General features: G+C 41.2%; 1 protein-coding gene across 2 annotated transcripts in view; it reads right to left on the bottom strand.

The window, feature by feature from the left end:
* LOC134705504 (cysteine-rich venom protein pseudechetoxin-like) overlaps nt 1–22,118 on the bottom strand; it is an 80,197-nt gene that overhangs the window by 20,208 nt on the left and 37,871 nt on the right. Inside the window, exon 1 of one of the 2 annotated variants that reach the window (XM_063564222.1) lies at nt 3,126–3,254. The exons of the other annotated variant lie outside the window; for it this stretch is intronic. Coding sequence (XP_063420292.1) covers nt 3,126–3,183 — 58 coding nt within the window. The 5' untranslated portion in view covers nt 3,184–3,254. Of the gene's footprint in view, nt 1–3,125; nt 3,255–22,118 lie in introns of those variants that run through there. 2 annotated transcript variants of the gene reach the window in all.

A 22,118-nucleotide genomic window follows, 5' to 3' on the forward strand; every position in this document is an offset into this window, starting at 1 on the left:
TTTAATCATGTCGTTAAAAATGTGAATATACAGAGATGGGTTATTGCATTTGAACGAAAAGGGGATTTGAATGGATTTACAGAATTTGACCACAAAATAACATTACACTGAAAAGATCTTGTAATGAGAATAAAATATAGATATACTGCATGAATATAGAAAATTGGAGTATGTTTCAATATGACAAAAATGTCAGGGATCGACCATTTAACCTTTAAAAATTGAGGGTAATACTTTGTTTTTTTTCCCCAAAAAAAATTATTCTTATCCTCAATTTGTTGAAGAAGACAAAAAAGTGTGGTCAAGCAAAAAAATATATAGTGATAGAGTCGATAAAACTTCAATAAAGTTAAATAAAGTTAAATTGGTGCTCCCTTATTCCCTTACTCCTTTTTTGTGGTTTGTTTATGTATTAAACCTAAATGATAATAATATTACAGTCAGACATCACTCAGACTCGAAATAAATTGCTGCAATTAGAAAATAAATTGAGGATGATAATTTTGAACTATTGACATTATATGCCCTCTGTGAGGATTATGGGTAATCACAGGACCATGACAGAAAATGATTTAAAATTTCTATTGGATAGATTAAGTTATCCTTCTGTGAAGGTTTTCTATTAAAAATATCAATTGACTTTAACTTCATAAATATAATGCAAGTACTTTTACTTTAATGAAAGATTGTAACAGAAGGTAAATGATGGGGTATTCAGTACGCAGTTAATGTTATTTAACATTGATGTACCAGACATACAATGCAGATTTTATTTTTAATTATCGTACTCATATTTCAAAAATCGAAATTCATTAAGACACTCCCAAACTCCCAAACTGCATTAGTCCCGACACATTTTGTAGTTGACTAATTTTTAGTAAAACAAATTATTGATGAAGATACTAGTGCCTTTTCATTGCTAGAAAGACTTATTAATATTTTGCTAATTATACATGAAATAAAGATTTGAAGCTAAATCGACCATAAAAGCAAAATTAACTCCATTTGTACTAGGTTTTCAGAATCAAAAATTTAATCCTTGTACTGAGATAGATTTTTAAGAGTTTTGGTTTTAAATGTTTAGTTAGATTTCAACGATTTTCAGCCTTGAAATGACAATTAATTCATGGGTCATTCATCAGGGAATGCCAAAATTTGGCAAAACCTAAACTACAGTACCGATCATCAGTGTAGAAATACTTTTCCATCTTTTTGTATATATAAGTTATAGGTTATTAGTATCATACAACTTTTAGTTTTTACTGAAAAAGAAGCTATGATAACAGCCATTAATTGACTTCTGAAATTGTTAACCTTGAAAATAATTCAAATCTTTCAAAATCATGTTAATTGTATTGATAAATGAACAGGTTAATATAATCTGAACAGTTTCTTGGATTATTATATCAATATCACAAAATGAGGCTATTTTGATTGTTTTTTGTTGTTGCTTAGAGAAACAAATATATAAATACTGACGCTATTGATATTAGAGAGAAAAATTACTTTGAGAAATGCCAACATATAGAATTAAGAGAATAGTTTTTCGTGAGACAAAAATATTCAGGATTAATTTTATCTGTCCATTGGAAGCTGTCTCACTATACGTTATAATGTGTTTGTCCACCTAGTGGTCACAACAGTGTTTATCGTTTCTCGTGTTTAACATAGATTAGATCGTTGGTTTTCCCGTTTGAATGGTTTGCCAATACATGTAGTCATATTTTGGGGCCCTTTATAGCTTGCTGTCCAGTTTGTTCCATGCAAGTCTCCGTGTTACAGACCATATTTTTACCTATAGTGGTTTTTTTTTCTTTTACGAATTGTGACTTGGATGGAAATTTGTCTCATTGACACTTTGACTCATACCACATCTTCTTATATCTATATATAGGTATCGAAAGATTGTAGGACCCTAAATACATACAAGTGGTTTACAATAATACTAATAAAAAAGGATGTTAGTTGGGTTTCAACTCATAAACAATATTAAAAAATGATTTGGTATCATTTTAGAATAAATCTATTATTTGAAGAATTGATAAGTTATCTGGAACATATCTGAATTTAAGGGCTCGTTAAGCAACATCACCGTAAAATAATGTTGTGTTGTCCCATTCGTGATAAGTTTTCTGAATGTACAGCCAAACTTCCTAACTTAATCTTTGTATTTATGGAAAACTGTGGTCACAAAAACCTTGACTTATGTGTCTACCGGATATGCATAAATAATGTCCATTGAAATCCAAATCGTCACTAAACACACGGGCATAGCAACCGAGTTGGGAAGTTAAAACACAGTAAGATGAAGCCAACGGAAAATCAGCGTCCAAAATAAGGAAAAATACTGAAAATTCAATGTCTGCAATGATTAAAGCAAATCGACTTTTATTTTGTGGGACGATCAACTCAATCAACAACTAAATCAAATCCAACTGCTTTAAAATTTCTTAAAAGTAATATTATATGAAATTCTGTTCTCTGGACGGACAAAAAAAAATCGTTTCGTGTGCACTACTGTGCGCTGGACAGTCAAGTATAAAGAAATAACTTCTTTTCTGACATTCCGTCAGCTTCACGATCATCAGAAATCACTAAACATCCTTGACTTCTGAAACATTGTCTACTGGACGAACATCATATAAAAAGACAATGTTTTATGAAATGTTTTAGCTAGACTGACATAAAACATCTTGATATAACACTCGTCTTAAAAAACCATGTCAACTGAACGGACTCACGGACAAAAACATACAGAAAAAGTCTCCTTTGTTTTAATAATGACTACTAGGTGGACAAAAACATTATAACGTATAGTGAGACACCTTCCACTGGACAGACATAATTCATCCTGAATATTTTTGTCTCATGAAAAACTATTCTCTTAACTGTTATTAACTATCCAGAAAAGAATCCTGGTTTTATGGAATACTGTCTATCGTGAGGATAAAAGCACACGGACTTTTTAGGGCAATGATTTTGTACATTATTACATTCCACGTTAAAAAAAGAAATTCTAACATGAAATAACTTTTTTCATCGAAGCATTTATTTAATAATAAGAACAACAAAAGTAACTTGAAAATAGATAAATTGAAATAAGAAATATACAACAGAAAACTCACCGTTTACCAGAATTTCAGAAATAATGGCAAAATAAAGAATGACCAGTTGTCTAAACATCCTGATTGATATATCGTGTATGTTTGATTTTGTTCATTAGCTGTTTATCTTTATATATCACTGATTTCAAAACCTATACGGTCACGCCCTCTCGTTTCCGACAATGCAACACGAAACACTAAATTTTCTATATAGTAATATGTATGAAATTCATCTTGCACAATGTATACAATAGTTCAACGCTCGAGTGGCTATACTTTCATGGCCTCGAACTGTATCAGAAATTTATTTTTTACAATATCAGATACAAGATTCATCTGCTTGCTTGTAATTCAGTATACAGTATCAATAATACTGAAATTAATTGACTTTAATATGAAAAGCAGAGATATTTTCTAGCTGTTTATCATATGTTATACATAAATTCTCATTTAATACATTCTGTAACCCTAGTTTGTTGGCGAGTTTTTATCAGATTTTTCCCATCTTAAAAATCAGCGATAAACAAAATGAATATAAATAGAAGTTTCAAATATCCTCTTGAAATTTGTTTTCCATTGTCCTGTTAAATGATGAAATTAAACATTAGATCAGTGATATGATAAAATAAATTGAAGGTCATATTTTACGAAGTTATGATATTTTAGTATATTTTGAGAACAAAAAAATAAGATGTATGGGAAACGGAAATTTTGAGAGAAAAAAAGATTGGGGACATGGAGTATTAAAGTTGTTCTCGAAATACCAAATCAAGAGTTTGTGAGACTGATTATGATCATTGTAATCAAAATACTTATGAATAGTGCTGTTAACCAAACTGTTCGAGTAAGAGGACAAGATAAATATTTTATTCTGATGGTTTTTTCTGCAGAGTATTTTTTTTTATCGAATAAACATATACATATAAAAATTAGTGAAAAAATAGAGATATCTATAATTTGCTAAATAAATACTTATCATTGGAGGGAAACTTCACAGAAAATATCGATTCACAAAACCAAATAATTATATAAATGAATAAAAACATTATCTAATTAAAAATAGGTGTGTATTTGAATGCTTAACATATTTTTATGATATAAACAAAACGTTTATTTCGTGGCATTTCATATCTTAAATGTCCTCTATTTCTGCTCTTTGGTCGGTTTGTTGTCTCTTTGGCACATTTCCTGTTTACCTTCTAAATTCTATATCGGTGTTGTTGGATTGTTGTCTCATTGATGTGTTTTTTGCGTTTCTTTTCAATCGTAATTGTATTCTTTTATTCTGGAAGTCAGGTTTACTTCCTATATTTGATCAATAAATGCACACCTGGTGACTGTAAGGTAATGAATAGATGTTCTCTAACACCCGGTAATCAGACTTCATTACGACATCAGTCATCAGGTGCTATTCTCCTCTGACAATACACGAGGGCACTGGCCAATAAATCTATAACTTTAATCCGCAAATATTTGTAATTTTAATGAAATGAACCCATCTTACACTAAAGCACTACATCCTCTTTTATTTTGACTTCTAATACTAACAAAACTAGCTATTTTTAATTAAAAGTAGATATGAGCATCGGAATGAAAACAAAAGCTGAGAACAAACTATGATTAAAAACAGCAGAGAATGCCTTATCGTGTGGTGCTTAACATTGTAAATATTATTTGAATATTTGACTAAAACATGTCAATATATTACATATAAATAAGTATGACTTGAAGTAGTAGTGTACGGGAAAAACAAGTGAATAATTTAAACAATATCACATCGGGACTAGACTCAAGCTGGCAGCCACTTTTATCGGCCAATCAAGATAGCAGCCACTTTTTTCCAGCAGCCAATTTTCGTGATATGTCTAAAAACCAAAAAACTGAATAAGACTCAAACGTTCCAAAAATCCCTAAATATTAGTTAAATGCAATCTAACACCGGAAATCGACAATTTCACGGCTTGTACTGGTTCTAAAGGCATTTCATTCCGTTTAAAATATGTATGTGAAGCTAGCGGTCTGTTCGTTATTTGTTATTCGAAAATTGATATTCAATATCATTCCGGCTGATAGCAGTCGGTAAAATATTCAAATTTAGTTGTAAATCATTAAAAAGCATGAAGGAAGGCTACGCCGGAAATAGTTTTATGACCCCTTCGAGCTGTCGTAAATTTTCGTTGTCCTCGAATATAAACCATTATATAAGTTGCATATTTGTCTTTATTTCACATGGGTTTTTATCAACAAATCGACACCACAGATGTAATTTAATATATTATATAACAAACAAAAACAAAAACCATCACTTCAGAAACATTATAAAATAAAAATAATAAGTATGTATGGAAAGCCAAAAATACAAAAACATAAAAGTATAGTGAAAACCTACCAAGGACTGCTTAAATAAGGTTAAACCCGGGCGACTTTGAACCTCTGTGGTGGCTAGACGAGCCCGGATCCCAGAAAAATATTTAAGTGGGGAATAGCCTGGGTCAATACCTTTAAAATGAGCTAGGTCCGGTTCGAAACTTTGCCGTAGGTATATGCCGAAAAGTACCGAATGTGTGTTTGGTATGAAAATACGTAAATGAGCGACTTTGAACCTCTGTGGTGGCTAGACGGGCCCGGATCCCAGAAAAATATTTAAGTGGGGAATAGCCTGGGTCAATACCTTTAAAATGAGCTAGGTCCGGTTCGAAACTTTGCCGTAGGTATATGCCGAAAAGTACCGAATGTGTGTTTGGTATGAAAATACGTAAATGAGCGACTTTGAACCTCTGTGGTGGCTAGACGGGCCCGGATCCCAGAAAAATATTTAAGTGGGGAATAGCCTGGGTCAATACCTTTAAAATGAGCTAGGTCCGGTTCGGAACTTTGCCGTAGGGATATGCCGAAATGTACCGAGTGTGTGATTAATAATGAAAATTGGCCATAAGGGCAACTTTGAACCTCTGTGATGGCTAGACGGGCCCGGATCCCAGAAAAATATTTAAGTGGGGAATAGCCTGGATCAATACCTTTAAAATGAGCTAGGTCCGGTTCGAAACTTTGCCGTAGGTATATGCCGAAAAGTACCGAATGTGTGTTTGGTATGAAAATACGTAAATGAGCGACTTTGAACCTCTGTGGTGGCTAGACGGGCCCGGATCCCAGAAAAATATTTAAGTGGGGAATAGCCTGGGTCAATACCTTTAAAATGAGCTAGGTCTGGTTCGGAACTTTGCCGTAGGGATATGCCGAAATGTACCGAGTGTTTGATTAATAATGAAAATTGGCCATAAGGGCAACTTTGAACCTCTGTGATGGCTAGACGGGCCCGGATCCCAGAAAAATATTTAAGTGGGGAATAGCCTGGGTCAATACCTTTAAAATGAGCTAGGTCCGGTTCGAAACTTTGCCGTAGGTATATGCCGAAAAGTACCGAATGTGTGTTTGGTATGAAAATACGTAAATGAGCGACTTTGAACCTCTGTGGTGGCTAGACGGGCCCGGATCCCAGAAAAATATTTAAGTGGGGAATAGCCTGGGTCAATACCTTTAAAATGAGCTAGGTCCGGTTCGGAACTTTGCCGTAGGGATATGCCGAAATGTACCGAGTGTGTGATTAATAATGAAAATTGGCCATAAGGGCAACTTTGAACCTCTGTGATGGCTAGACGGGCCCGGATCCCAGAAAAATATTTAAGTGGGGAATAGCCTGGATCAATACCTTTAAAATGAGCTAGGTCCGGTTCGAAACTTTGCCGTAGGTATATGCCGAAAAGTACCGAATGTGTGTTTGGTATGAAAATACGTAAATGAGCGACTTTGAACCTCTGTGGTGGCTAGACGGGCCCGGATCCCAGAAAAATATTTAAGTGGGGAATAGCCTGGGTCAATACCTTTAAAATGAGCTAGGTCTGGTTCGGAACTTTGCCGTAGGGATATGCCGAAATGTACCGAGTGTTTGATTAATAATGAAAATTGGCCATAAGGGCAACTTTGAACCTCTGTGATGGCTAGACGGGCCCGGATCCCAGAAAAATATTTAAGTGGGGAATAGCCTGGGTCAATACCTTTAAAATGAGCTAGGTCCGGTTCGAAACTTTGCCGTAGGTATATGCCGAAAAGTACCGAATGTGTGTTTGGTATGAAAATACGTAAATGAGCGACTTTGAACCTCTGTGGTGGCTAGACGGGCCCGGATCCCAGAAAAATATTTAAGTGGGGAATAGCCTGGGTCAATACCTTTAAAATGAGCTAGGTCCGGTTCGGAACTTTGCCGTAGGGATATGCCGAAATGTACCGAGTGTGTGATTAATAATGAAAATTGGCCATAAGGGCAACTTTGAACCTCTGTGATGGCTAGACGGGCCCGGATCCCAGAAAAATATTTAAGTGGGGAATAGCCTGGATCAATACCTTTAAAATGAGCTAGGTCCGGTTCGAAACTTTGCCGTAGGTATATGCCGAAAAGTACCGAATGTGTGTTTGGTATGAAAATACGTAAATGAGCGACTTTGAACCTCTGTGGTGGCTAGACGGGCCCGGATCCCAGAAAAATATTTAAGTGGGGAATAGCCTGGGTCAATACCTTTAAAATGAGCTAGGTCCGGTTCGAAACTTTGCCGTAGGTATATGCCGAAAAGTACCGAATGTGTGTTTGGTATGAAAATACGTAAATGAGCGACTTTGAACCTCTGTGGTGGCTAGACGGGCCCGGATCCCAGAAAAATATTTAAGTGGGGAATAGCCTGGGTCAATACCTTTAAAATGAGCTAGGTCCGGTTCGAAACTTTGCCGTAGGTATATGCCGAAAAGTACCGAATGTGTGTTTGGTATGAAAATACGTAAATGAGCGACTTTGAACCTCTGTGGTGGCTAGACGGGCCCGGATCCCAGAAAAATATTTAAGTGGGGAATAGCCTGGGTCAATACCTTTAAAATGAGCTAGGTCCGGTTCGGAACTTTGCCGTAGGGATATGCCGAAATGTACCGAGTGTGTGATTAATAATGAAAATTGGCCATAAGGGCAACTTTGAACATCTGTGATGGCTAGACGGGCCCGGATCCCAGAAAAATATTTAAGTGGGGAATAGCCTGGATCAATACCTTTAAAATGAGCTAGGTCCGGTTCGAAACTTTGCCGTAGGTATATGCCGAAAAGTACCGAATGTGTGTTTGGTATGAAAATACGTAAATGAGCGACTTTGAACCTCTGTGGTGGCTAGACGGGCCCGGATCCCAGAAAAATATTTAAGTGGGGAATAGCCTGGGTCAATACCTTTAAAATGAGCTAGGTCCGGTTCGGAACTTTGCCGTAGGGATATGCCGAAATGTACCGAGTGTTTGATTAATAATGAAAATTGGCCATAAGGGCAACTTTGAACCTCTGTGATGGCTAGACGGGCCCGGATCCCAGAAAAATATTTAAGTGGGGAATAGCCTGGATCAATACCTTTAAAATGAGCTAGGTCCGGTTCGAAACTTTGCCGTAGGTATATGCCGAAAAGTACCGAATGTGTGTTTGGTATGAAAATACGTAAATGAGCGACTTTGAACCTCTGTGGTGGCTAGACGGGCCCGGATCCCAGAAAAATATTTAAGTGGGGAATAGCCTGGGTCAATACCTTTAAAATGAGCTAGGTCCGGTTCGGAACTTTGCCGTAGGGATATGCCGAAATGTACCGAGTGTGTGATTAATAATGAAAATTGGCCATAAGGGCAACTTTGAACCTCTGTGATGGCTAGACGGGCCCGGATCCCAAAAAAATATTTAAGTGGGGAATAGCCTGGGTCAATACCTTTAAAATGAGCTAGGTCCGGTTCGAAACTTTGCCGTAGGTATATGCCGAAAAGTACCGATTGTGTGTTTGGTATGAAAATACGTAAATGAGCGACTTTGAACCACTGTGGTGGCTAGACGGGCCCGGATCCCAGAAAAATATTTAAGTGGGGAATAGCCTGGGTCAATACCTTTAAAATGAGCTAGGTCCGGTTCGGAACTTTGCCGTAGGGATATGCCGAAATGTACCGAGTGTGTGATTAATAATGAAAATTGGCCATAAGGGCAACTTTGAACCTCTGTGATGGCTAGACGGGCCCGGATCCCAGAAAAATATTTAAGTGGGGAATAGCCTGGATCAATACCTTTAAAATGAGCTAGGTCCGGTTCGAAACTTTGCCGTAGGTATATGCCGAAAAGTACCGAATGTGTGTTTGGTATGAAAATACGTAAATGAGCGACTTTGAACCTCTGTGGTGGCTAGACGGGCCCGGATCCCAGAAAAATATTTAAGTGGGGAATAGCCTGGGTCAATACCTTTAAAATGAGCTAGGTCCGGTTCGGAACTTTGCCGTAGGGATATGCCGAAATGTACCGAGTGTGTGATTAATAATGAAAATTGGCCATAAGGGCAACTTTGAACCTCTGTGATGGCTAGACGGGCCCGGATCCCAGAAAAATATTTAAGTGGGGAATAGCCTGGGTCAATACCTTTAAAATGAGCTAGGTCCGGTTCGAAACTTTGCCGTAGGTATATGCCGAAAAGTACCGAATGTGTGTTTGGTATGAAAATACGTAAATGAGCGACTTTGAACCTCTGTGGTGGCTAGACGGGCCCGGATCCCAGAAAAATATTTAAGTGGGGAATAGCCTGGGTCAATACCTTTAAAATGAGCTAGGTCCGGTTCGGAACTTTGCCGTAGGGATATGCCGAAATGTACCGAGTGTGTGATTAATAATGAAAATTGGCCATAAGGGCAACTTTGAACCTCTGTGATGGCTAGACAGGCCCGGATCCCAGAAAAATATTTAAGTGGGGAATAGCCTGGGTCAATACCTTTAAAATGAGCTAGGTCCGGTTCGAAACTTTGCCGTAGGTATATGCCGAAAAGTACCGAATGTGTGTTTGGTATGAAAATACGTAAATGAGCGACTTTGAACCTCTGTGGTGGCTAGACGGGCCCGGATCCCAGAAAAATATTTAAGTGGGGAATAGCCTGGGTCAATACCTTTAAAATGAGCTAGGTCCGGTTCGAAACTTTGCCGTAGGTATATGCCGAAAAGTACCGAATGTGTGTTTGGTATGAAAATACGTAAATGAGCGACTTTGAACCTCTGTGGTGGCTAGACGGGCCCGGATCCCAGAAAAATATTTAAGTGGGGAATAGCCTGGGTCAATACCTTTAAAATGAGCTAGGTCCGGTTCGGAACTTTGCCGTAGGGATATGCCGAAATGTACCGAGTGTTTGATTAATAATGAAAATTGGCCATAAGGGCAACTTTGAACCTCTGTGATGGCTAGACGGGCCCGGATCCCAGAAAAATATTTAAGTGGGGAATAGCCTGGGTCAATACCTTTAAAATGAGCTAGGTCCGGTTCGAAACTTTGCCGTAGGTATATGCCGAAAAGTACCGAATGTGTGTTTGGTATGAAAATACGTAAATGAGCGACTTTGAACCTCTGTGGTGGCTAGACGGGCCCGGATCCCAGAAAAATATTTAAGTGGGGAATAGCCTGGGTCAATACCTTTAAAATGAGCTAGGTCCGGTTCGGAACTTTGCCGTAGGGATATGCCGAAATGTACCGAGTGTGTGATTAATAATGAAAATTGGCCATAAGGGCAACTTTGAACCTCTGTGATGGCTAGACGGGCCCGGATCCCAGAAAAATATTTAAGTGGGGAATAGCCTGGATCAATACCTTTAAAATGAGCTAGGTCCGGTTCGAAACTTTGCCGTAGGTATATGCCGAAAAGTACCGAATGTGTGTTTGGTATGAAAATACGTAAATGAGCGACTTTGAACCTCTGTGGTGGCTAGACGGGCCCGGATCCCAGAAAAATATTTAAGTGGGGAATAGCCTGGGTCAATACCTTTAAAATGAGCTAGGTCCGGTTCGGAACTTTGCCGTAGGGATATGCCGAAATGTACCGAGTGTTTGATTAATAATGAAAATTGGCCATAAGGGCAACTTTGAACCTCTGTGATGGCTAGACGGGCCCGGATCCCAGAAAAATATTTAAGTGGGGAATAGCCTGGATCAATACCTTTAAAATGAGCTAGGTCCGGTTCGAAACTTTGCCGTAGGTATATGCCGAAAAGTACCGAATGTGTGTTTGGTATGAAAATACGTAAATGAGCGACTTTGAACCTCTGTGGTGGCTAGACGGGCCCGGATCCCAGAAAAATATTTAAGTGGGGAATAGCCTGGGTCAATACCTTTAAAATGAGCTAGGTCCGGTTCGGAACTTTGCCGTAGGGATATGCCGAAATGTACCGAGTGTGTGATTAATAATGAAAATTGGCCATAAGGGCAACTTTGAACCTCTGTGATGGCTAGACGGGCCCGGATCCCAAAAAAATATTTAAGTGGGGAATAGCCTGGGTCAATACCTTTAAAATGAGCTAGGTCCGGTTCGAAACTTTGCCGTAGGTATATGCCGAAAAGTACCGATTGTGTGTTTGGTATGAAAATACGTAAATGAGCGACTTTGAACCACTGTGGTGGCTAGACGGGCCCGGATCCCAGAAAAATATTTAAGTGGGGAATAGCCTGGGTCAATACCTTTAAAATGAGCTAGGTCCGGTTCGGAACTTTGCCGTAGGGATATGCCGAAATGTACCGAGTGTGTGATTAATAATGAAAATTGGCCATAAGGGCAACTTTGAACCTCTGTGATGGCTAGACGGGCCCGGATCCCAGAAAAATATTTAAGTGGGGAATAGCCTGGATCAATACCTTTAAAATGAGCTAGGTCCGGTTCGAAACTTTGCCGTAGGTATATGCCGAAAAGTACCGAATGTGTGTTTGGTATGAAAATACGTAAATGAGCGACTTTGAACCTCTGTGGTGGCTAGACGGGCCCGGATCCCAGAAAAATATTTAAGTGGGGAATAGCCTGGGTCAATACCTTTAAAATGAGCTAGGTCCGGTTCGGAACTTTGCCGTAGGGATATGCCGAAATGTACCGAGTGTGTGATTAATAATGAAAATTGGCCATAAGGGCAACTTTGAACCTCTGTGATGGCTAGACGGGCCCGGATCCCAGAAAAATATTTAAGTGGGGAATAGCCTGGGTCAATACCTTTAAAATGAGCTAGGTCCGGTTCGAAACTTTGCCGTAGGTATATGCCGAAAAGTACCGAATGTGTGTTTGGTATGAAAATACGTAAATGAGCGACTTTGAACCTCTGTGGTGGCTAGACGGGCCCGGATCCCAGAAAAATATTTAAGTGGGGAATAGCCTGGGTCAATACCTTTAAAATGAGCTAGGTCCGGTTCGGAACTTTGCCGTAGGGATATGCCGAAATGTACCGAGTGTGTGATTAATAATGAAAATTGGCCATAAGGGCAACTTTGAACCTCTGTGATGGCTAGACAGGCCCGGATCCCAGAAAAATATTTAAGTGGGGAATAGCCTGGGTCAATACCTTTAAAATGAGCTAGGTCCGGTTCGAAACTTTGCCGTAGGTATATGCCGAAAAGTACCGAATGTGTGTTTGGTATGAAAATACGTAAATGAGCGACTTTGAACCTCTGTGGTGGCTAGACGGGCCCGGATCCCAGAAAAATATTTAAGTGGGGAATAGCCTGGGTCAATACCTTTAAAATGAGCTAGGTCCGGTTCGAAACTTTGCCGTAGGTATATGCCGAAAAGTACCGAATGTGTGTTTGGTATGAAAATACGTAAATGAGCGACTTTGAACCTCTGTGGTGGCTAGACGGGCCCGGATCCCAGAAAAATATTTAAGTGGGGAATAGCCTGGGTCAATACCTTTAAAATGAGCTAGGTCCGGTTCGGAACTTTGCCGTAGGGATATGCCGAAATGTACCGAGTGTGTGATTAATAATGAAAATTGGCCATAAGGGCAACTTTGAACCTCTGTGATGGCTAGACGGGCCCGGATCCCAGAAAAATATTTAAGTGGGGAATAGCCTGGATCAATACCTTTAAAATGAGCTAGGTCCGGTTCGAAACTTTGCCGTAGGTATATGCCGAAAAGTACCGAATGTGTGTTTGGTATGAAAATACGTAAATGAGCGACTTTGAACCTCTGTGGTGGCTAGACGGGCCCGGATCCCAGAAAAATATTTAAGTGGGGAATAGCCTGGGTCAATACCTTTAAAATGAGCTAGGTCTGGTTCGGAACTTTGCCGTAGGGATATGCCGAAATGTACCGAGTGTTTGATTAATAATGAAAATTGGCCATAAGGGCAACTTTGAACCTCTGTGATGGCTAGACGGGCCCGGATCCCAGAAAAATATTTAAGTGGGGAATAGCCTGGGTCAATACCTTTAAAATGAGCTAGGTCCGGTTCGAAACTTTGCCGTAGGTATATGCCGAAAAGTACCGAATGTGTGTTTGGTATGAAAATACGTAAATGAGCGACTTTGAACCTCTGTGGTGGCTAGACGGGCCCGGATCCCAGAAAAATATTTAAGTGGGGAATAGCCTGGGTCAATACCTTTAAAATGAGCTAGGTCCGGTTCGGAACTTTGCCGTAGGGATATGCCGAAATGTACCGAGTGTGTGATTAATAATGAAAATTGGCCATAAGGGCAACTTTGAACCTCTGTGATGGCTAGACGGGCCCGGATCCCAGAAAAATATTTAAGTGGGGAATAGCCTGGATCAATACCTTTAAAATGAGCTAGGTCCGGTTCGAAACTTTGCCGTAGGTATATGCCGAAAAGTACCGAATGTGTGTTTGGTATGAAAATACGTAAATGAGCGACTTTGAACCTCTGTGGTGGCTAGACGGGCCCGGATCCCAGAAAAATATTTAAGTGGGGAATAGCCTGGGTCAATACCTTTAAAATGAGCTAGGTCCGGTTCGGAACTTTGCCGTAGGGATATGCCGAAATGTACCGAGTGTTTGATTAATAATGAAAATTGGCCATAAGGGCAACTTTGAACCTCTGTGATGGCTAGACGGGCCCGGATCCCAGAAAAATATTTAAGTGGGGAATAGCCTGGATCAATACCTTTAAAATGAGCTAGGTCCGGTTCGAAACTTTGCCGTAGGTATATGCCGAAAAGTACCGAATGTGTGTTTGGTATGAAAATACGTAAATGAGCGACTTTGAACCTCTGTGGTGGCTAGACGGGCCCGGATCCCAGAAAAATATTTAAGTGGGGAATAGCCTGGGTCAATACCTTTAAAATGAGCTAGGTCCGGTTCGGAACTTTGCCGTAGGGATATGCCGAAATGTACCGAGTGTGTGATTAATAATGAAAATTGGCCATAAGGGCAACTTTGAACCTCTGTGATGGCTAGACGGGCCCGGATCCCAAAAAAATATTTAAGTGGGGAATAGCCTGGGTCAATACCTTTAAAATGAGCTAGGTCCGGTTCGAAACTTTGCCGTAGGTATATGCCGAAAAGTACCGATTGTGTGTTTGGTATGAAAATACGTAAATGAGCGACTTTGAACCACTGTGGTGGCTAGACGGGCCCGGATCCCAGAAAAATATTTAAGTGGGGAATAGCCTGGGTCAATACCTTTAAAATGAGCTAGGTCCGGTTCGGAACTTTGCCGTAGGGATATGCCGAAATGTACCGAGTGTGTGATTAATAATGAAAATTGGCCATAAGGGCAACTTTGAACCTCTGTGATGGCTAGACGGGCCCGGATCCCAGAAAAATATTTAAGTGGGGAATAGCCTGGATCAATACCTTTAAAATGAGCTAGGTCCGGTTCGAAACTTTGCCGTAGGTATATGCCGAAAAGTACCGAATGTGTGTTTGGTATGAAAATACGTAAATGAGCGACTTTGAACCTCTGTGGTGGCTAGACGGGCCCGGATCCCAGAAAAATATTTAAGTGGGGAATAGCCTGGGTCAATACCTTTAAAATGAGCTAGGTCCGGTTCGGAACTTTGCCGTAGGGATATGCCGAAATGTACCGAGTGTGTGATTAATAATGAAAATTGGCCATAAGGGCAACTTTGAACCTCTGTGATGGCTAGACGGGCCCGGATCCCAGAAAAATATTTAAGTGGGGAATAGCCTGGGTCAATACCTTTAAAATGAGCTAGGTCCGGTTCGAAACTTTGCCGTAGGTATATGCCGAAAAGTACCGAATGTGTGTTTGGTATGAAAATACGTAAATGAGCGACTTTGAACCTCTGTGGTGGCTAGACGGGCCCGGATCCCAGAAAAATATTTAAGTGGGGAATAGCCTGGGTCAATACCTTTAAAATGAGCTAGGTCCGGTTCGGAACTTTGCCGTAGGGATATGCCGAAATGTACCGAGTGTGTGATTAATAATGAAAATTGGCCATAAGGGCAACTTTGAACCTCTGTGATGGCTAGACAGGCCCGGATCCCAGAAAAATATTTAAGTGGGGAATAGCCTGGGTCAATACCTTTAAAATGAGCTAGGTCCGGTTCGAAACTTTGCCGTAGGTATATGCCGAAAAGTACCGAATGTGTGTTTGGTATGAAAATACGTAAATGAGCGACTTTGAACCTCTGTGGTGGCTAGACGGGCCCGGATCCCAGAAAAATATTTAAGTGGGGAATAGCCTGGGTCAATACCTTTAAAATGAGCTAGGTCCGGTTCGAAACTTTGCCGTAGGTATATGCCGAAAAGTACCGAATGTGTGTTTGGTATGAAAATACGTAAATGAGCGACTTTGAACCTCTGTGGTGGCTAGACGGGCCCGGATCCCAGAAAAATATTTAAGTGGGGAATAGCCTGGGTCAATACCTTTAAAATGAGCTAGGTCCGGTTCGGAACTTTGCCGTAGGGATATGCCGAAATGTACCGAGTGTGTGATTAATAATGAAAATTGGCCATAAGGGCAACTTTGAACCTCTGTGATGGCTAGACGGGCCCGGATCCCAGAAAAATATTTAAGTGGGGAATAGCCTGGATCAATACCTTTAAAATGAGCTAGGTCCGGTTCGAAACTTTGCCGTAGGTATATGCCGAAAAGTACCGAATGTGTGTTTGGTATGAAAATACGTAAATGAGCGACTTTGAACCTCTGTGGTGGCTAGACGGGCCCGGATCCCAGAAAAATATTTAAGTGGGGAATAGCCTGGGTCAATACCTTTAAAATGAGCTAGGTCTGGTTCGGAACTTTGCCGTAGGGATATGCCGAAATGTACCGAGTGTTTGATTAATAATGAAAATTGGCCATAAGGGCAACTTTGAACCTCTGTGATGGCTAGACGGGCCCGGATCCCAGAAAAATATTTAAGTGGGGAATAGCCTGGGTCAATACCTTTAAAATGAGCTAGGTCCGGTTCGAAACTTTGCCGTAGGTATATGCCGAAAAGTACCGAATGTGTGTTTGGTATGAAAATACGTAAATGAGCGACTTTGAACCTCTGTGGTGGCTAGACGGGCCCGGATCCCAGAAAAATATTTAAGTGGGGAATAGCCTGGGTCAATACCTTTAAAATGAGCTAGGTCCGGTTCGGAACTTTGCCGTAGGGATATGCCGAAATGTACCGAGTGTGTGATTAATAATGAAAATTGGCCATAAGGGCAACTTTGAACCTCTGTGATGGCTAGACGGGCCCGGATCCCAGAAAAATATTTAAGTGGGGAATAGCCTGGATCAATACCTTTAAAATGAGCTAGGTCCGGTTCGAAACTTTGCCGTAGGTATATGCCGAAAAGTACCGAATGTGTGTTTGGTATGAAAATACGTAAATGAGCGACTTTGAACCTCTGTGGTGGCTAGACGGGCCCGGATCCCAGAAAAATATTTAAGTGGGGAATAGCCTGGGTCAATACCTTTAAAATGAGCTAGGTCCGGTTCGGAACTTTGCCGTGGGGATATGCCGAAATGTACCGAGTGTTTGATTAATAATGAAAATTGGCCATAAGGGCAACTTTGAACCTCTGTGATGGCTAGACGGGCCCGGATCCCAGAAAAATATTTAAGTGGGGAATAGCCTGGATCAATACCTTTAAAATGAGCTAGGTCCGGTTCGAAACTTTGCCGTAGGTATATGCCGAAAAGTACCGAATGTGTGTTTGGTATGAAAATACGTAAATGAGCGACTTTGAACCTCTGTGGTGGCTAGACGGGCCCGGATCCCAGAAAAATATTTAAGTGGGGAATAGCCTGGGTCAATACCTTTAAAATGAGCTAGGTCCGGTTCGGAACTTTGCCGTAGGGATATGCCGAAATGTACCGAGTGTGTGATTAATAATGAAAATTGGCCATAAGGGCAACTTTGAACCTCTGTGATGGCTAGACGGGCCCGGATCCCAAAAAAATATTTAAGTGGGGAATAGCCTGGGTCAATACCTTTAAAATGAGCTAGGTCCGGTTCGAAACTTTGCCGTAGGTATATGCCGAAAAGTACCGATTGTGTGTTTGGTATGAAAATACGTAAATGAGCGACTTTGAACCACTGTGGTGGCTAGACGGGCCCGGATCCCAGAAAAATATTTAAGTGGGGAATAGCCTGGGTCAATACCTTTAAAATGAGCTAGGTCCGGTTCGGAACTTTGCCGTAGGGATATGCCGAAATGTACCGAGTGTGTGATTAATAATGAAAATTGGCCATAAGGGCAACTTTGAACCTCTGTGATGGCTAGACGGGCCCGGATCCCAGAAAAATATTTAAGTGGGGAATAGCCTGGATCAATACCTTTAAAATGAGCTAGGTCCGGTTCGAAACTTTGCCGTAGGTATATGCCGAAAAGTACCGAATGTGTGTTTGGTATGAAAATACGTAAATGAGCGACTTTGAACCTCTGTGGTGGCTAGACGGGCCCGGATCCCAGAAAAATATTTAAGTGGGGAATAGCCTGGGTCAATACCTTTAAAATGAGCTAGGTCCGGTTCGGAACTTTGCCGTAGGGATATGCCGAAATGTACCGAGTGTGTGATTAATAATGAAAATTGGCCATAAGGGCAACTTTGAACCTCTGTGATGGCTAGACGGGCCCGGATCCCAGAAAAATATTTAAGTGGGGAATAGCCTGGGTCAATACCTTTAAAATGAGCTAGGTCCGGTTCGAAACTTTGCCGTAGGTATATGCCGAAAAGTACCGAATGTGTGTTTGGTATGAAAATACGTAAATGAGCGACTTTGAACCTCTGTGGTGGCTAGACGGGCCCGGATCCCAGAAAAATATTTAAGTGGGGAATAGCCTGGGTCAATACCTTTAAAATGAGCTAGGTCCGGTTCGGAACTTTGCCGTAGGGATATGCCGAAATGTACCGAGTGTGTGATTAATAATGAAAATTGGCCATAAGGGCAACTTTGAACCTCTGTGATGGCTAGACAGGCCCGGATCCCAGAAAAATATTTAAGTGGGGAATAGCCTGGGTCAATACCTTTAAAATGAGCTAGGTCCGGTTCGAAACTTTGCCGTAGGTATATGCCGAAAAGTACCGAATGTGTGTTTGGTATGAAAATACGTAAATGAGCGACTTTGAACCTCTGTGGTGGCTAGACGGGCCCGGATCCCAGAAAAATATTTAAGTGGGGAATAGCCTGGGTCAATACCTTTAAAATGAGCTAGGTCCGGTTCGAAACTTTGCCGTAGGTATATGCCGAAAAGTACCGAATGTGTGTTTGGTATGAAAATACGTAAATGAGCGACTTTGAACCTCTGTGGTGGCTAGACGGGCCCGGATCCCAGAAAAATATTTAAGTGGGGAATAGCCTGGGTCAATACCTTTAAAATGAGCTAGGTCCGGTTCGGAACTTTGCCGTAGGGATATGCCGAAATGTACCGAGTGTGTGATTAATAATGAAAATTGGCCATAAGGGCAACTTTGAACCTCTGTGATGGCTAGACGGGCCCGGATCCCAGAAAAATATTTAAGTGGGGAATAGCCTGGATCAATACCTTTAAAATGAGCTAGGTCCGGTTCGAAACTTTGCCGTAGGTATATGCCGAAAAGTACCGAATGTGTGTTTGGTATGAAAATACGTAAATGAGCGACTTTGAACCTCTGTGGTGGCTAGACGGGCCCGGATCCCAGAAAAATATTTAAGTGGGGAATAGCCTGGGTCAATACCTTTAAAATGAGCTAGGTCTGGTTCGGAACTTTGCCGTAGGGATATGCCGAAATGTACCGAGTGTTTGATTAATAATGAAAATTGGCCATAAGGGCAACTTTGAACCTCTGTGATGGCTAGACGGGCCCGGATCCCAGAAAAATATTTAAGTGGGGAATAGCCTGGGTCAATACCTTTAAAATGAGCTAGGTCCGGTTCGAAACTTTGCCGTAGGTATATGCCGAAAAGTACCGAATGTGTGTTTGGTATGAAAATACGTAAATGAGCGACTTTGAACCTCTGTGGTGGCTAGACGGGCCCGGATCCCAGAAAAATATTTAAGTGGGGAATAGCCTGGGTCAATACCTTTAAAATGAGCTAGGTCCGGTTCGGAACTTTGCCGTAGGGATATGCCGAAATGTACCGAGTGTGTGATTAATAATGAAAATTGGCCATAAGGGCAACTTTGAACCTCTGTGATGTATAGACGGGCCCGGATCCCAGAAAAATATTTAAGTGGGGAATAGCCTGGGTCAATACCTTTAAAATGAGCTAGGTCCGGTTCGAAACTTTGCCGTAGGTATATGCCGAAAAGTACCGAATGTGTGTTTGGTATGAAAATACGTAAATGAGCGACTTTGAACCTCTGTGGTGGCTAGACGGGCCCGGATCCCAGAAAAATATTTAAGTGGGGAATAGCCTGGGTCAATACCTTTAAAATGAGCTAGGTCCGGTTCGGAACTTTGCCGTAGGGATATGCCGAAATGTACCGAGTGTGTGATTAATAATGAAAATTGGCCATAAGGGCAACTTTGAACCTCTGTGATGGCTAGACAGGCCCGGATCCCAGAAAAATATTTAAGTGGGGAATAGCCTGGGTCAATACCTTTAAAATGAGCTAGGTCCGGTTCGAAACTTTGCCGTAGGTATATGCCGAAAAGTACCGAATGTGTGTTTGGTATGAAAATACGTAAATGAGCGACTTTGAACCTCTGTGGTGGCTAGACGGGCCCGGATCCCAGAAAAATATTTAAGTGGGGAATAGCCTGGGTCAATACCTTTAAAATGAGCTAGGTCCGGTTCGGAACTTTGCCGTAGGGATATGCCGAAATGTACCGAGTGTATGATTAATAATGAAAATTGGCCATAAGGGCAACTTTGAACCTCTGTGATGGCTAGACGGGCCCGGATCCCAGAAAAATATTTAAGTGGGGAATAGCCTGGATCAATACCTTTAAAATGAGCTAGGTCCGGTTCGAAACTTTGCCGTAGGTATATGCCGAAAAGTACCGAATGTGTGTTTGGTATGAAAATACGTAAATGAGCGACTTTGAACCTCTGTGGTGGCTAGACGGGCCCGGATCCCAGAAAAATATTTAAGTGGGGAATAGCCTGGGTCAATACCTTTAAAATGAGCTAGGTCCGGTTCGGAACTTTGCCGTAGGGATATGCCGAAATGTACCGAGTGTGTGATTAATAATGAAAATTGGCCATAAGGGCAACTTTGAACCTCTGTGATGGCTAGACGGGCCCGGATCCCAGAAAAATATTTAAGTGGGGAATAGCCTGGGTCAATACCTTTAAAATGAGCTAGGTCCGGTTCGAAACTTTGCCGTAGGTATATGCCGAAAAGTACCGATTGTGTGTTTGGTATGAAAATACGTAAATGAGCGACTTTGAACCACTGTGGTGGCTAGACGGGCCCGGATCCCAGAAAAATATTTAAGTGGGGAATAGCCTGGGTCAATACCTTTAAAATGAGCTAGGTCCGGTTCGGAACTTTGCCGTAGGGATATGCCGAAATGTACCGAGTGTGTGATTAATAATGAAAATTGGCCATAAGGGCAACTTTGAACCTCTGTGATGGCTAGACGGGCCCGGATCCCAGAAAAATATTTAAGTGGGGAATAGCCTGGATCAATACCTTTAAAATGAGCTAGGTCCGGTTCGAAACTTTGCCGTAGGTATATGCCGAAAAGTACCGAATGTGTGTTTGGTATGAAAATACGTAAATGAGCGACTTTGAACCTCTGTGGTGGCTAGACGGGCCCGGATCCCAGAATAATATTTAAGTGGGGAATAGCCTGGGTCAATACCTTTAAAATGAGCTAGGTCCGGTTCGGAACTTTGCCGTAGGGATATGCCGAAATGTACCGAGTGTGTGATTAATAAAGAAAATTGGCCATAAGGGCAACTTTGAACCTCTGTGATGGCTAGACGGGCCCGGATCCCAGAAAAATATTTAAGTGGGGAATAGCCTGGGTCAATACCTTTAAAATGAGCTAGGTCCGGTTCGAAACTTTGCCGTAGGTATATGCCGAAAAGTACCGAATGTGTGTTTGGTATGAAAATACGTAAATGAGCGACTTTGAACCTCTGTGGTGGCTAGACGGGCCCGGATCCCAGAAAAATATTTAAGTGGGGAATAGCCTGGGTCAATACCTTTAAAATGAGCTAGGTCCGGTTCGGAACTTTGCCGTAGGGATATGCCGAAATGTACCGAGTGTATGATTAATAATGAAAATTGGCCATAAGGGCAACTTTGAACCTCTGTGATGGCTAGACGGGCCCGGATCCCAGAAAAATATTTAAGTGGGGAATAGCCTGGATCAATACCTTTAAAATGAGCTAGGTCCGGTTCGAAACTTTGCCGTAGGTATATGCCGAAAAGTACCGAATGTGTGTTTGGTATGAAAATACGTAAATGAGCGACTTTGAACCTCTGTGGTGGCTAGACGGGCCCGGATCCCAGAAAAATATTTAAGTGGGGAATAGCCTGGGTCAATACCTTTAAAATGAGCTAGGTCCGGTTCGGAACTTTGCCGTAGGGATATGCCGAAATGTACCGAGTGTGTGATTAATAATGAAAATTGGCCATAAGGGCAACTTTGAACCTCTGTGATGGCTAGACGGGCCCGGATCCCAGAAAAATATTTAAGTGGGGAATAGCCTGGGTCAATACCTTTAAAATGAGCTAGGTCCGGTTCGAAACTTTGCCGTAGGTATATGCCGAAAAGTACCGATTGTGTGTTTGGTATGAAAATACGTA

The sequence above is a fragment of the Mytilus trossulus genome, chromosome 2, assembly GCF_036588685.1.
Source record: "Mytilus trossulus isolate FHL-02 chromosome 2, PNRI_Mtr1.1.1.hap1, whole genome shotgun sequence".
Classification (NCBI taxonomy): domain Eukaryota; kingdom Metazoa; phylum Mollusca; class Bivalvia; order Mytilida; family Mytilidae; genus Mytilus; species Mytilus trossulus.